Consider the following 14,541-nt stretch of genomic DNA (forward strand, 5'->3'; position numbering starts at 1 on the left):
ATACTGCATGTCCAGTTTGAAGCCCATATACAGTCTGGGGTCTCCAATGAATTTGCTTACCAGTGGCAAAGACCGGTTCAGGGGCCCTCTATAAGCTCCGGCAGATCTGGCTCTGGCTTCTTGCAAACGAATTCTTAATTCCTCTGACGTAGCCAATAAATCAGCTCTCTCTTTTTCCAGCTGTTCAAGGCGACGTTCCATCCTCCTTTTCTTCTTTTTGAGCCTCTCCTCTCGAGTGCTCATTAACTGGGTGTGTCGAAGCAAACTGTCAGCTTGCCAGCTGCAGCGCGTTGCTGCTCTCAGCAGTGAAAGCACTCCAGGCAGCCAGCCATAAATTCCATTCTTTATTTCCTTCTGACAAGATTACATGCAGAATAAACAAAGCGATCCGTCTCTCATGACGCGTTGCTTCGACTGGTTTGTTTTTTCCCTCTCCCTCGAGACCAGCACAGCCAACGGCCCAGCCCCTTCCGTTTTTGCCTGTGACGTGGATCCCCCTCTCTCAGAAGCACCCCCTCCTGCTCAGACTCACTATCCTCTTCTCTGTCCTCTGAGGACGAGCCAGTGCTAATCAGTGGAGATCGTTCTCTGTATCCTCCCATTCTTTCCTCCCTCGCTGCCTGCAGTTCCCTGACACCACCCCACCTCCTGAATTCCCTCAGTTCCAGTCTTTGGTTTCTCTAATATTGCTATTTTCTGCATGTTACAAAGTTGTATAGATCCTCAAACTGTTTAGCTGATTATTATCAGTAACAAATAAAATAAAAATGTGGATGTTTATTCAAAACCTGCCAAGGAGTCCAATTTGCTTTGTTGCGTCTTCAGAGACTTTGTGAAAGGTTCCCATTCATCTTTAAAGTCACAGTTATCCTTGTCCCGTAGCTTATATGTCAATTTTGCCAGTTCTGCATAGTCCATCAACTTTTCTCGCCATGATTCCTTAGTTGGGGTTTCTTCAGTCTTCCATCCTTGCGCAACCAGAACTCTCGCGGCCGTTGTTGCATACATGAAGATGTTTTTCAACTTTTTTTGGCAGATCTTTCCCTACAATCCCCAACAAAAATGCCTCGGGTTTTTTTAATAAATGTTAAATGGGACATTTTCTTCAATTCATTGTATATCATTTCCCCAAATGTTTTAATTACCTTACACTCCCACCACATATGATAAAATGTTCCCTCCTTTTCCTTACACTTCCAACATATATTTGAACTAGTTTTGTACATTTTCCCTAACTGCACTGGTGTTGTATACCATCTGTACATCATCTTCATGTAGTTCTTCATGTACTGTTCCCAGGATAGGTAAAGATCATTCAGCAGTTTTCAAATTGAAAAACAGTGTTTCATTTTGAGATCCTTTGTAACACCATCCAGTTCTTTTAAGCACAACCTACGACCCTTGAGGTTTTTACTGAAGCAAAAGGATTGATTCCATCCCTGTATCAAACAGCTGTGATTTGAGGATCGTCTGTTTCATAGCAGCTCCTGTGGCCCTTCCCTTTGCTGCATTTGGCATGAAATTGCCGGTGATTTCCCCAGGAGTCAAAAGGCCTACCTACTCTGGGCTTATTCTTGCGAATTACTTTGCAACAAAGAACAAAGCTTTTCGTCTTCTGTTCTTTTAATTTTTGTGTTTTCAAAATGTTTGATATCTGACACTGATTTCTGTATATTGTGTTTTCTCTGCTCCCCCTTCTAGAAAGGAGGCCTTTGCCAACATGGGTGCAATTCTGCTCCATGTGGGGAAAGTGTTTATCCATCATGGACTTGGGGGGATGCTGCTGCCAGCCAATATGGGCTTTGAGGGATATTTTTTTTTACTGTAGGCCTGTTTATTCTGCTGCATTTCAATGTTTGCCTATTTTCTGACCTAGTTGTAAAGTACCTTGAGATTCCCACATAATAGGTTGCAGGTAAATACTCTAAAAATAAGAACTCCCCCCCCCCCATCATGTCACAAAGTCAATTGACACAAAGCCTAGAATAATGCCAACGAGCTCTTCTACCTGGAAGTGCAACATCAGCCCTTCAACACATCAGCATGATGTGCAGTTGTCACACGGCTACGACTCATAAGCCATGAATGCAGGTCTGAATAGTGCCCCTTTGGAAACCCCCACCCTCCATGCAGAAAAAGAGCATCTGCCCCTGAAATCCTTTCAGTATAAAGTGTATGAATGACAGGCAGCTAAAAAAATGTCTCCTTGGCTATTTGGCTCATGTGTCTCATAGAACAAACTCCGTGGACGAAAAGAGCCTTGCCAGGAATGTGAGCCGACTTTAATCCAGCCTGCCCTGAAATATCTCAGAAGTGAAGCAGGAGAAAGAGGCCCAGTTTATGGCGGTGAGCTGACTTGGTTTTGAGTAGGAGGGTGTGCGCTGCAGGGGACTGGTCTGCTTATGTGAATAGGCTGGACTACAAAATCTCTGGCTGCTCTTATATTCTTTTCCTGCAAGGCTGCAGTTAGGTTAGTGAGTGGCAGGCTATTGCCTATCTTGTGTATCAGCAGCACTGTAGAGTCAGGCCAGATGGCAAATCCTGATAGTTGGGGTCGGGATGCATATGGAATGGGTTCGGGAAAGAGGGGTGGCCACTTCCAATCTACCAGGAAGCATTTTTCTGCTGGAGAAACAGCTTGCACCAGCAGAGGGAGGCAGCACTCCACAGAAACCCTCTCTGTCATACAAGCAGTCCTCTACAAGGAGATCCTTGGGCTGGGAGGGGGCTGGAAGTGACCATATTCCAGATGAGGGGGAGCATGAAGCCAGGCTCTGGGCTTTCGTTTCGTGTTGGAATGGAGATGTAAAATCACTTCTTTTGTATTCAGGACAGGACAACAGATCCACACCTGGGAGCTTGATGGCAGCTGAAGGGATCCACAGTGATCCAGGACAAGCTGCAGCTGCTGCTCAGGTAAGGCCAGAAGGAGGCTTACCAGGCGTCCCCAGTTGCCAGGGACAATCCCCGGATTCAGCAATCTGTCCCCGGCAGAAATTTGTCCCCGGAATGTCCCCGGATTTACGCCTGGGGACTTCCTGCGCTGCAGCATGGCTGACACCATGGCAGCAAGCAGCATCGGAGGTCCCGACTACACCGGGGACATTAATTAAACCCGGGGACATTCCAGCCAGCCAATCCGCTGGCTGGGGGGGGTGCCCCAACCTTGCTGCAGCCGCCGCCGCTGAGGAGAGGGAGAGCCCGACCCGAGAGAGAAGAGACCCAGAGGAAGGTATGTCTGCTTTAACGCCTCATTGCTGAGCAAAAAACAGCGTTATTGGTCGTTCCTGTGGCGTACACCCCTCCCCCCTTTTCTCCAGCTGGACGGCTTGTCTTTGGGGCGTAGAGGCAAAGCACAGCAGCGGGGATCCCCTGCCCCCCCACTTTGTGGGAGAGCTTGCTTGCAGATAGGGATAGCGCACGGTTGGAGAGCCTTTTATTTGTAATTGTTCTGGTTGCTTAGAAGGGTAGTTGGCAGATGAAGTTAATCAAGTCAACTTTAATCGTTTAACCTGCCAGAAAAAGGGCCAGTTTAAAACAGCGGCTGTCTAGTTCACAGAGTTCCTGAACAAGCCTGCATGGAAACACCAGTTTCTATAATGACTGAAATGTGCTTCATTTGCAACTAAGTAGAGCCTCTCTGCTAATGCAGAGCACAATCCACAGCTTCAGGCAAGGCCATTTATATACCCAGAATCCAGAGCAGCCTTTTCTCCTACTCCTCTGAAGTACCACCACTGCAACACCAGCGCTTGGCCTTCTGGCACCTGCAGGCTAGGGAAAGAGCTCTTTAGCACCCTGGGGTGGAGCTCCTTCTCAGCAATAGCACTGTAGGCTCATTCCCAACTTCTTTAACCAGTGCCTCTGTGCCTTCTGTAAATGTCTGGAGTAAAGTGTCTGTCCTCTCCAGGATGTTAAAATACTGAAGAAGGCACCCAATAGCCCTAAGACGGGGGCGGAAACAGTACTTAAGGATGATCAAGCATTGCCTATGAAGGTCCAGGAGCTTGAAGAAAAACTCCAGCTGTTGCCAAAAATACTCCAGGATCCGCAAGGAAGAGGTATTTTTGAGAATCCCATCTTCACAAATTCCGGGGACATGGCCCTCCCAGTGTTAAGGTGGGGAGATGGGGTTGGGAGTTTGCAGATAAGAGTCAAAAGTTAAAAATGTAAAGGCTAATGGAATTCGATTTAAAAATCAAAAGTCGCTGTGGCGATTCAAGTTATAGTGTCAGACAAAAGACAAGATGGAAAAGAAAAGATAAGGAAGAGAGAAAAGAGACAGAGAGAAAAAGAAGAAAGAAAGAAAAAGAAAACACAAAAAATCCTACTGAAAATTGTTTGTTTGTTCAGAAAAGAGAAGGAAAAGAAAAAAACCAATGTAATAAGTAAATAGAAAAAGGGGGGAGTGGGGATGGAAAAGTAGATATATATATAGAATTCTTTAATGAGAAATGAGAAATTAAAAAAAAAACTTTTTTTAAAAAAGAGAAAGTAATAATAATGAAAATGAGTAAATGAGTAAGAAGTGAATAGAAATGGATGAATAATGAGTAATAATTTATTCATAAAAAAGGGAGGGTTGTGTGTATAACTAAAGAAGAAGGAGGAGAGAGAGAGAGAGAGAGAGAGAGAGAGAGAGAGAGAGAGAGAGAGAGAAGGGAACAAGAAAAAGGGGCAGTTTGAATTCTCCCGTGGGACCCCCAGGGCTTGGTGTCGGGTCCCTAGATCAGGGCTGAGGCGGCGGTTCCAGGAAATGGGCTCCAGTGGTTCAGGCCGCCTACCTGGGTTCATAGGGCTTTAAAATACTGTTAAGAAATGGACTGAAAATAAACTCAATAACATAAAGCATGGTTTTTGCTGTGCCCCCCTGCACTGGGGAGAGTCCACTCCGCGTTCTTCTAGCCCCCAGCCGGTCCCCGGTGCACGGTTTCTCTGCTCTTTTGCTCCAGCCGCTGGTGATATTGGCTTGGGGTCGGAGCTGGGCTAGGTGGGGCGTTCCCTCCAGACTTCCCTGTCTCTCCCGATCCCCTCCTATCATTCTCTCTCTCTCTCTCCCCCCCCCCATGTTACCTGTGGGGGCGCCTTACCAATACAGTCGTACCTTGGATCCCAAACGCCTTGCGACTCAAATGTTTTGGCTCCCGAACGCCACAAACCCGGAAGTGAGTGTTCCGGTTTGTGAATGTTCTTTGGAGCCCAAATGTCCGACGGGGCTTCCGCGGCTTCGGATTGAGTGCAGGAAGCTCCTGCAGCCAATCGGAAGCCGCGCCTTGGTTTCCGAATGTTTTGGAAGTCAAACGGACTTCTGGAATGGATTCCGTTTGACTTCCGAGGTACCACTGTATATCTTCTCGGAGCAGGGGCAATCCCATTGCCGCCTTCAGTTCTGGTAAAGCTAAGAATTGCTTGTGCAGATCTTGATGCCTTCAAGGCCGAGGCTGTCATCTGATGTGACCCAGTACTCCTATCAGAGAAGCAAATCCTCAAATACAGTCATACCTCTTCTTCTGCTCGGTTCAGGTTACGTCTTTCCAGGTTGCGTCCTGCGGCGACCTGGAAGTAACGGAACGGGTTACTTCCAGGTTTCGCTGCTCGCGCATGTGCAGACGCTCAGAATGACGTCACGCGCATGCGCAGAAACGGCAAATCGCGACCCACACACGTGCAGACGCGTTGTTGCGTTCTGCTCATGATGCGAATGGGGCTCCGGAACGGATCCCGTTCGCAACCAGAGGTACCACTGTAGTTGAAATGCCTGGCTTGTTCAATGGCTTGTCCATTTAGGAGCCATTTCTGCTTCCTGGGCTGTGCCCCCAATACTACGGCTTTTGTCTTGGAATAATTTGTATTCAAATCTTTGTTACGACACAGTCTCCCAAAGTCCTTTAGTAATCGCCTCATAGCCACTTGCGTTTGTGCTAACAACACCGTATCGTTGGCATGTAGCAAAATGGATACATTCTGGGATAAAAGTGAAACAGGGAAATATCTGGCCATTTGGGTTCCTTTATTACATCATTTACATAAATGTTAAACAGCAGAATTTTAGAAAGTATTTCAAAGTGTTTAAAATGATTTAGGAATTACAAGGTTAACTTTTTAAAAAAGATATTAAATAAGTTTTAAAAGCCTGTATGTGTAACTGCTGATGATGTTGGGGGGTGGCAGCAGCTGTGGTTGTAAGACTCCCTTAAAACTGATTTACAGTGCTGGCTCTTGGGGATTGAAAGGGCACATAAAAAGGACTTTCCCAAATTAAAGAAAAACCAACAAACAACCCCAGTCAAACAATTAGAAAAACCAGCCTGTGGAGCTCAGATGAACAAGTCCCACTTTGGTGCAACTTGACCTGAATGACATGCACAGATGCTCCCTTCTTTTTCTCAGTGATAGCAGCTCTTTTGGCTGAGGTGTGGCATGCAGCTGAAACAGTATTTAAGGAAGCTCAAGTATTCCGTGTGAAGCTCCAGGAGCTTGAAGAGAAACTCCAGGCGTTGCCAGCAACACTCCAGGAGCCGCAAGCCAGAGGTATTTTTGAGAATCCTGTCTTCACATGGCCCTCCCTCCCAATGGGCTGATGAGCGCTGGCCATGTTGGCTGGGGCTTAGGGGAGTCCCACCACAGTCTGGAGCCCAGTTCAGTGCGCCTTTGTGGGCAGCTGGTAGCCATGCCAGGGTCGCCTTCGCTGCGTGGAAGGGGTGGCCTCCCCCCCACCCCCACCCCATGCGCAGGAGACCAGAGGCCAGTAGCAGACTGCGCATGTGCCTCTGAAAGGCACAAAGGTTTGCTGCCTCCTTGTGTGCCCATTTTCTTGCCAAAAAGAATAAAAATACAGCATATGGTTGCACATACCAGGCACCAATGTTAATGGTGGTTCTTTGACTTTTCCTTCAGGTGAGGAACACGAGGAGGAGGAGGAGCAGCAGCAGGAGGAGGAGAAGGAAAAATAAAGAAAATGGGGGGGGGGTATATATTTTCCTATATATTTCTATTCTTAGTTCTATGTATTGCTTCTTTATTTAATAAAATTTATTTTAAAAAGCCTGCAAAGTGGTTTACCAAAACAAAAAACAAAAAACCCACCACAGCAGTAAAATCAAGAAAAATCAACAATCCTACTTTAAAACATACAAAAGCTAAAATATTAAAAGAGATGAAAATTACTTCAACTTCCTAAGCTTCTAGGTATGCTTGCCTCAACAAGAATGCTTTTAGCAGGTGCCTGAAAAGCGTCTAGCAAAGGCACGTGCTTTGTTGCAAGAGGCGGGAAGTTCCAAAGGGCAGGTGCTGCCACACTAAACCATGCAGTACAGATATTCTGCGGAACCTGTGGTAGCGCTTGAAACGGTTAGAATTCCAGCTCCATGATTGCAGTCATGGGATTGTTGTCTATGTTTTGACTCCACAGAGTGGGAAGTGACGGCGACAGGATGTTTGTGTTCCTGTGTTCCGTGAAGTGGAACTATTGTCCTTTGTTCTTTTTCTCTTTGCTGTTTGATGCTAGAGAGAGAGGGAGCCATGTTGCAGTGCTCCGTGTGTGTGTTTACATGTAAATAAAGTCGATTAGCCAAAATGCTGAGTTGCTGAGGTCTGTCACGCATGATCCACAAACTCTGCGGATCCCTAAGTGTGCCGGTGTCGCTTGACATCGGTCACTGTGATGTTCGGGCTGAAGCAAGCTTATGAAGGAAGCTCCAAAACGATCGACCAGGAGGGAGGGAACATGCCAGTCGGGCACATGTCTCTGCCAGGGTGCTACTCGAGTGTAGGCTGAACTCCTGACAGAAACTACGGAAGGGGAGGTTTTAGTCATGGGGATTTCACCATGCTCTGAAAAGGAAAACATTGATTTCAAGAGCAGGCCTGCACAGCAGCAATCTACTCGCCTGCGAGTCTCATCATGATCAGTGGGACTTCTTCCCGAGCCGGCGGTGCATAAGATGGGCTGCACCCCTTGCACCCAACTTGTACCTAAAACTCTGCACCAGAGAAGAGTGGAGCTGGAAGGGACCCCTGAGGGTCATCAAGCCAACCCCCTGGGACAATGCAGGAATCTCAAGTAGACTATCCCTGACCGATGGCCCCCCGTTTTCTGTTTTTCCTCTCAGCCAGGACCCACAACAACGGAGACTGGAGGTGGGGGGAAGATAAATTTTGACGAGGGAAAGGCAATGGGGCCGATTTGTCAGGCACACACAGGCACAGCTTGAAGACTTTACGCAGAGAGGAACCCCACACGGGAGACACAGATACACAAGCACACAGAAGTCAATAACCCAAGAGTGGCTTCTAAGTGGGGGGTTGGCTGAGGACAGGGTGGGGCGGAAACATGTGGAGCTTTGCAGGGGGGAGGCAGAAAGTGTTTGTCAGAGGGAAACTCACTTTCCCTTTTTGGAAACCGGCCAAGATCCCTTCTGCATTTGCAGCGCTGCCCCCAAAGTGACCCTTTCAATCCACTTGGTAGTCCAGCTGTAGGCGCTGGTCTTCCAGGCAGAATGAAAGGCGCCCCCTTGATTCTGTGAGAGGCACCCAGTGCTTGGTCTTACTAGCTGCAGCTCAACTTTAACTATGTTTACAGCAGAGGAGCAAGTCCTGGAGGGCTGGCTTCCTATTCTGCCTCTATGGGTGAGTTGGCATTGATGAGGAAAATTCGGGGGTGTGAGGCTACTCAACAGCCCAGCTCGTCGGGCAGAGCCCGCGGGTACTTGCCGTAAGAAATGAAGGAGATTCCAGCCACAAATTGGAGCAAAACAGCGGTCAGGAGACCAAGATCTTTTTTTGTTGCGCAACAGGTTCCCACAGGAGTAAGAACCCCGAACATGGGATGACATTGACTTTTAAAACTTCCCACATTGCGGACAGACCCAGTCGCCTTCTCAATCCAGCCCGCGGATGGTCCAGGAATCAGCGTGTTTTAACATGAGTAGAATGTATCCTCTTCCTCAAAATGCATCTCTGGGTTATTTGTGGGGCATAGGAATCTGGGCTGGGACAAACTTCCTTTACATGTGACTAAAGGTGGGTGTGGCCTCACCTGTGCAGGTAACGACAAAAGCACAGGGCAGGGCAGCCATCTCTCTCTCTTTCACCACATGCATCATCTGAAGCAACATCTGCTTAGCCAAAGATGCTTGGACGTGCTTTCGAACTGCTAGGTTGGCAGGAGCAGGGACCAAGCAACAGGAGCTCAGCCCGTCGCGGGGATTCGAACTGCTGACCTTCTGATCAGCAAGCCCTAGGCTCTGTGGTTTAGACCGCAGCGCCACCTGCATCCCTCCTGCACATCCATACCCTGGGGCAAATCTGGGGATGGGCTCTTGGTTTCTTTGGCCCACTTATATATTGTGGGATTATATTTGGCCAATTTATATATTGTGGGATTACATCCTTATCCAACTTGTGCTAACAAGTTCCCAAAATATCAGCAGAGCTTATAGACATTCCCCTTTAAGTTCGCAACGCTAACGTGTGCACAGGTTCTCTAGAACCTCTATAATAATTACTCTGGTAATTTCCCCTTTGTTCCCTCTTAAAATACAAGACACAACACAGTCTTTATAAAAGTATAAAAGAGTTTACTCACGTTCTGTTCACAACATGATCCCAGAAGGTAGACAGGCTTAAAAAAGGTTACATATATTTAGAATCTATCTTGTTGCAAGATAGACCTTATCTCCTCTCTTGGCTGAGAGCCAAGAGAGCATATTTAGATGTTTCCTCATCGAAAGAAAATGGCAGAGAGAGAGAGATGGCTGCCTACCCTGTGCTTTTGTCATTACCTGCACAGGTGAGGCCACACCCACCTCTGGTCACATGCGGAGGAAGTCCGTCCCCAGCTATGATAAAGTGGGCACAAGATATTGGTCATAACATCATGTTTGCTGACGGGGAACAGTTGTGGACCACAGCTATGAAATTTAGGGCATGTAATGCCTTAAAGGAAAATATTATGAAAATGATGTATAGGTGGTACATGACTCCAGTCAAGCTGGCAAAAATTTACCACTTGTCTGATAATAAATGTTGGAAATGTAAAGAAACTGAAGGTACTTTCTATCACCTTTGGTGGACGTGCCCAAAGATTAAGGCTTTCTGGGAAATGATATATAATGAAATGAAAAAGGTACTTAAATGTACTTTCCTTAAGAAACCAGAGGCCTTTCTCTTGGGCATTGTTGGCCAATTGGTGCCAAAGAAAGACAGAACTTTTTTTATGTATGCTACAACAGCAGCAAGAATACTCATCGCAAAGTATTGGAAGACACAAGATCTACCCACTCTGGAAGAATGGCAGATGAAGGTGATAGATTACATGGGACTGGCTGAAATGACTGGCAGAATCCGAGATCAGGGAAAAGAGACGGCGGAAGAAGACTGGAAGAAATTTAAGATCTATCTTAAGAGACATTGTAAAATTAATGAGTGTTAAAATGTTGCGGCTATAGAAGTAAGCGGATTACAGCTGTAAAGATTAGGTTAAAAGAAAAGAAAGGATTACAATTAGATTAAATTAAGGGTGAGGATTTGCTTTACTAAATATTCGAAATTGGAATGCAGAAAGGGGAGGTATGAGGAGGTCGGTGAAGTAAGGTTTAAGAGAATAAGGACTTGAAATTATACTTGTTCGTTTTTGTGTGTGTTTGTTTGTATTTTATAATTTGTGAAAACTTAATAAATATCTTTTTTAAAAAAGAAAAGAAACCACCTTCTTGACTGTTGGACCCCCTAGTGGTCTCATCTGCTCAATTGTCCGGAGCCTGGCTGTCAGGGCTGATTCAGCTGCAGTTCAGCATCAAAACTCAGAGATGAGCAGTAAGGTGGACTCTTTCTTCAGAGAGACAAAACCCGAGAGAGAAACGCCACAGGCAGGACTAGCCCCAGTTGCCAGAACGGAGGATCTTAGCCTCCTCCTAAGGTAGGGCTATCAGACATCAACAGCTTCTGGGTCTTCCTTTAAGAAGCTCAACAATTTGGGGGTTTTCCTAAAAATAGCTCCACACCTTTCGGGGTGTCTTGGTTTCTACTTTTAGAAATATGGCATCCCTAGCCTAAGGCTCCTCCCCAGTAGGCTGACTTCCCAACAGTCGTGGAGGGGCTCTCTGTGCCTTTTGTTCTGCTCTGTTCTACATCATCTTCATGTAGTTCTTCATGTACTGTTCCCAGGATAGGTAAAGATCATTCAACAGTTTTCAGGACTTCCGGGTTGGCGCCATCGCCGAATGGCGGACTCCCTCCGAGCTCCGGAGGGAGTCTGCTCGGCAGGGGCTGGGTCCTACCGCGCCGGCGACGCGGGGACCCTTAAAAACCACGGGCACGGAGCCCGTGGACATGGGTGACTCGGCTGGCACCGCTAGCGCCCTCCCGACTCGTGAAGGAGCCTTTTTAAAGGCTTCGGATTGGGTGCCGGGGAGTGGCGTGGTGCTTTGAGTCCACTGCTGTCCCTGCCGAGCGCAGCCGCATGCCATTCGACGGAGAGCGCTGACTTCTTCCATTGGAAATTCGGACTATTAACAACAACCCGTGAGTAATTGGGAAACCGGGTTCAAAAGGAAAAAAAAAATCGGATTTGGCACGAGCGGGGGTGATCTAAAAAGGAAGTCAGTCCCCCCCCCTATTGTAAACATTCTAAAACAAGGACTGGGTAACCAAGATCGAAAGAGAAGCATATTGCTGATAAAAATCATTAATTCCACGATGGGAAATTACAAGAACTGTGCTGGAGGAGAAGAGTGGAGGGTGAGAAAGAAAATGCAACCCCCCCCGGGAACCGGGGCGATTCGTAGAGCCTGGTGAAGAGAAACGGAGACTTTGACAGCTGTCAAAGTAGCTGTCAAAGCTGGAGAATATAAAGAGGACTTTGTTACAAGGACTTTGCTGGCTAATTTTGTTACAATTTGTTACAATATGGATATAAACTGTCGGAAAATAAGGAACAACAATTCGACTTTTGGATTAGAGGATACAAAGTTACTACAATCCCCCTAGAGGGGTTTCGGGACATTACAAGAACGGTCGTACGTGGAAAAACACTCTGGGATTCGCACAGGACTTATCTTCTGGGAAAGCTGCAAAACTGAAACAGTATTTCGTCTACAGAGGTGTTTACATTAAAGGAGACAATAGAATTTTCTATTGAAGAAAGGAAGGGACTGGACGTAAGTTTAGAACGTTTTAGCAGCTGAACAAGACAAGAAACCTGAGAATGTGAGGAATAAAAAGAACAAAGGACTAACTACGACATGGAAAGAACAATGGGAGGAGCGGCAAAGACCAAGGAAATTAAAGGCCTCTGTTAGATTGGACTTTTGAAGTTAAACATCATTAAAATAAATAAATTAAAAGAAAACCGGCAAGGTGGAATTGGGGAGAAATCTGGCCATGGACTTAAGACCTCCAGGCTGACAACACACAGACTGATGGACATGGGAATTCAAACCGGGGAAGGGCGGGGGGGAGATTTGGAATCCAAAGGCTGTGTAACCATTTTTTTGAATTTTTTCTTTATATCTTTTGTCTTCTATTTCTTTATATAACTTTTGCATATTATCGTATTTGGATTAGACATGTTTAAAAAAGGGAATTCGTGGAAGGAAATTGGGGTGGATCTTGGGGAAAATCTTTTTCTTTTTCTGTTAACGATGTGGGATGGTGGTAAGATTGTATAACTTAAATTGGATAATGGGTTAAACAAATTAAGTTTTAAATTGGGAGTGGGAGCTTGTGGAACCAAATTAATGAAAGGGGAATACAGTTGGGAGGGGGAGGGGGGAGTCCCAGAAAGTAGGTAATGAAAGTAAGGCTTTATGTATACTCTATCTTTTCTTTTCTTTTGTACTTTTATATTTCTGGAAATTTTAATAAATATTATTTTTTTTTAAAAAAAAAGATCATTCAACAGTTTTCAAATTGAAAAACAGTGTTTCATTTTGAGATCCTTTGTAACACCATCCAGTTCATTTAAGCACAACCTACGACCCTTGAGGTTTTTACTGAAGCAAAAGGATTGATTCCATCCCTGTATCAAACAGCTGTGATTTGAGGAGACTTCCAGGTTGGCGCCATCGCCGAATGGCGGATTCCCTCCGAGCTCCGGAGGGAGTCTGCTGGACAGGGGCCGGGTTTTGCCGCGCCGACGACGCGGGGACCCTTAAAAACCACGGGCGCGGATGCCCGTGGACATGGTGACTCGGCGGGCACCGTTAGCGCCCTCCCGACCCGCGAAGAAGCCTTTTTAAAGGCTACGGAACGGGGGACGGGGAGCGGCGCGGTGCTGTGAGTCTACTGCTTCCCCTGCCGAGCGAAGCCGCATGCCATTCGTCGGAGAGCGCTGACTTCTTCCTTTAAAAATTTGGACTTAAAATCAAGAACAACAACCCGTGAGTAATCTGGAAATTGGACTAAAATTATTCTTTTTTGTGTGGATTCGGCACAAGCGGGGGAGGTGCAAAGAGGAAGTCCGTCTCCCCCCCCATTGTAAACATTTTAAAGCAAGGATTTGCCAACTAAGGTTGAGAGAAGAGTTGTTTTTTCCCCTGATTGGATAAAAGTTATTAATTCCACGGATTTAAAAGTTTAAGTTACTGTGCTGGAGGATAAGAGTTTATTTATTTTTTATTAAGTGCCACTCTTCCCGAGACCGGGAGCAACCCGCGAAAGGAGCCTGCTGAGGAGTTACAGAAGATTTTGACAGCTGTCAAATTAGCTGTCAAAGTCGGAAAAAACTGAAAGTTTTGGTTTAGCCGGTTATATCGTTACAAGGTATTGAAAATAAAGAAAGATTGATACAAATTAATTTGACTTTTGGACTGGAAGTGAAAGGAATACTAACTTTTAGAAATATGGCATCCCTAGCCTAAGGCTCCTCCCCAGTCGGCTGACTTCCCAACAGTCGTGGAGGGGCTCTCTGTGCCTTTTGTTCTGCGCCATGTAATGCCTCCCTTGTTCCTGGGGACAGAGGAGGAGGGAACAGTGGACATGGCAGGTGCCTGGGGATCTGTTGCAGCCTCAGCCGCCACCACCTCCTCCTCCTCCTCCTCAGCTGCCTCAGTCTCACTTAAACCTGTTGCTTGTTTAGCCTCCAAGCCATCTGCTCCCCCTTCTTCTTCTTCTTCTGACCTGTCTCCTGCATCCCACCAGCAGTCTCCTGGCTTGGAGCCTTCCCACTTTGATGCTTCCCTGGGGGGTTCCCTGGCTGTAGCCTCCCACCATTCCTCCTCCTCTAGCCAGTACCCGACACTAGCTTTGCATGCAGGGGAAGCCCCTAACTCACTGAGGGTTTGAGACCCATCAACTCCCCTCACCTGGTTAGCCTGCCAGTTGAAGCCATTCCTGGGGTGTGGCTGCTGCTGCAGGCTGACAGTTTCTAAGAGCCGCAGGTGAGAGCTGTAATGACCAAAGGTGGACAAACTACCCCAGAAGGAGCACAACGTGCCCCCCACCAGAGGTACTACCCCTCCCCTCGCAACCTTGAGTCATGAAGGACAGAGAGTGGAGAGTTGAATGTGTGTAGAAACCAGCCTCCCTTAGGAAACCAAAGTT

At 46.7% G+C, this 14,541-nt stretch overlaps 2 protein-coding genes across 2 annotated transcripts in view; both read left to right on the plus strand.

Moving 5' to 3' along the window:
- Nucleotides 1-14,541, plus strand: part of LOC308578213 (uncharacterized protein) — a gene marked incomplete at its 5' end in the record, with an annotated part of 719,745 nt that overhangs the window by 521,425 nt on the left and 183,779 nt on the right. The window lies entirely within an intron of this gene.
- On the plus strand, nt 2,842-7,265 carry LOC308578307 (uncharacterized protein). Its single transcript, XM_081178568.1, has 4 exons — nt 2,842-2,916; nt 3,911-4,061; nt 6,391-6,531; nt 6,898-7,265. Exons 1-4 carry the CDS (start codon nt 2,863-2,865, stop codon nt 6,951-6,953), a joined length of 402 nt encoding a protein of 133 aa, XP_081034694.1. The 5' UTR covers nt 2,842-2,862; the 3' UTR covers nt 6,954-7,265.

Source organism: Podarcis bocagei, assembly GCF_964188305.1.
Source record: "Podarcis bocagei genome assembly, chromosome: W".
NCBI classification, from domain to species: domain Eukaryota; kingdom Metazoa; phylum Chordata; class Lepidosauria; order Squamata; family Lacertidae; genus Podarcis; species Podarcis bocagei.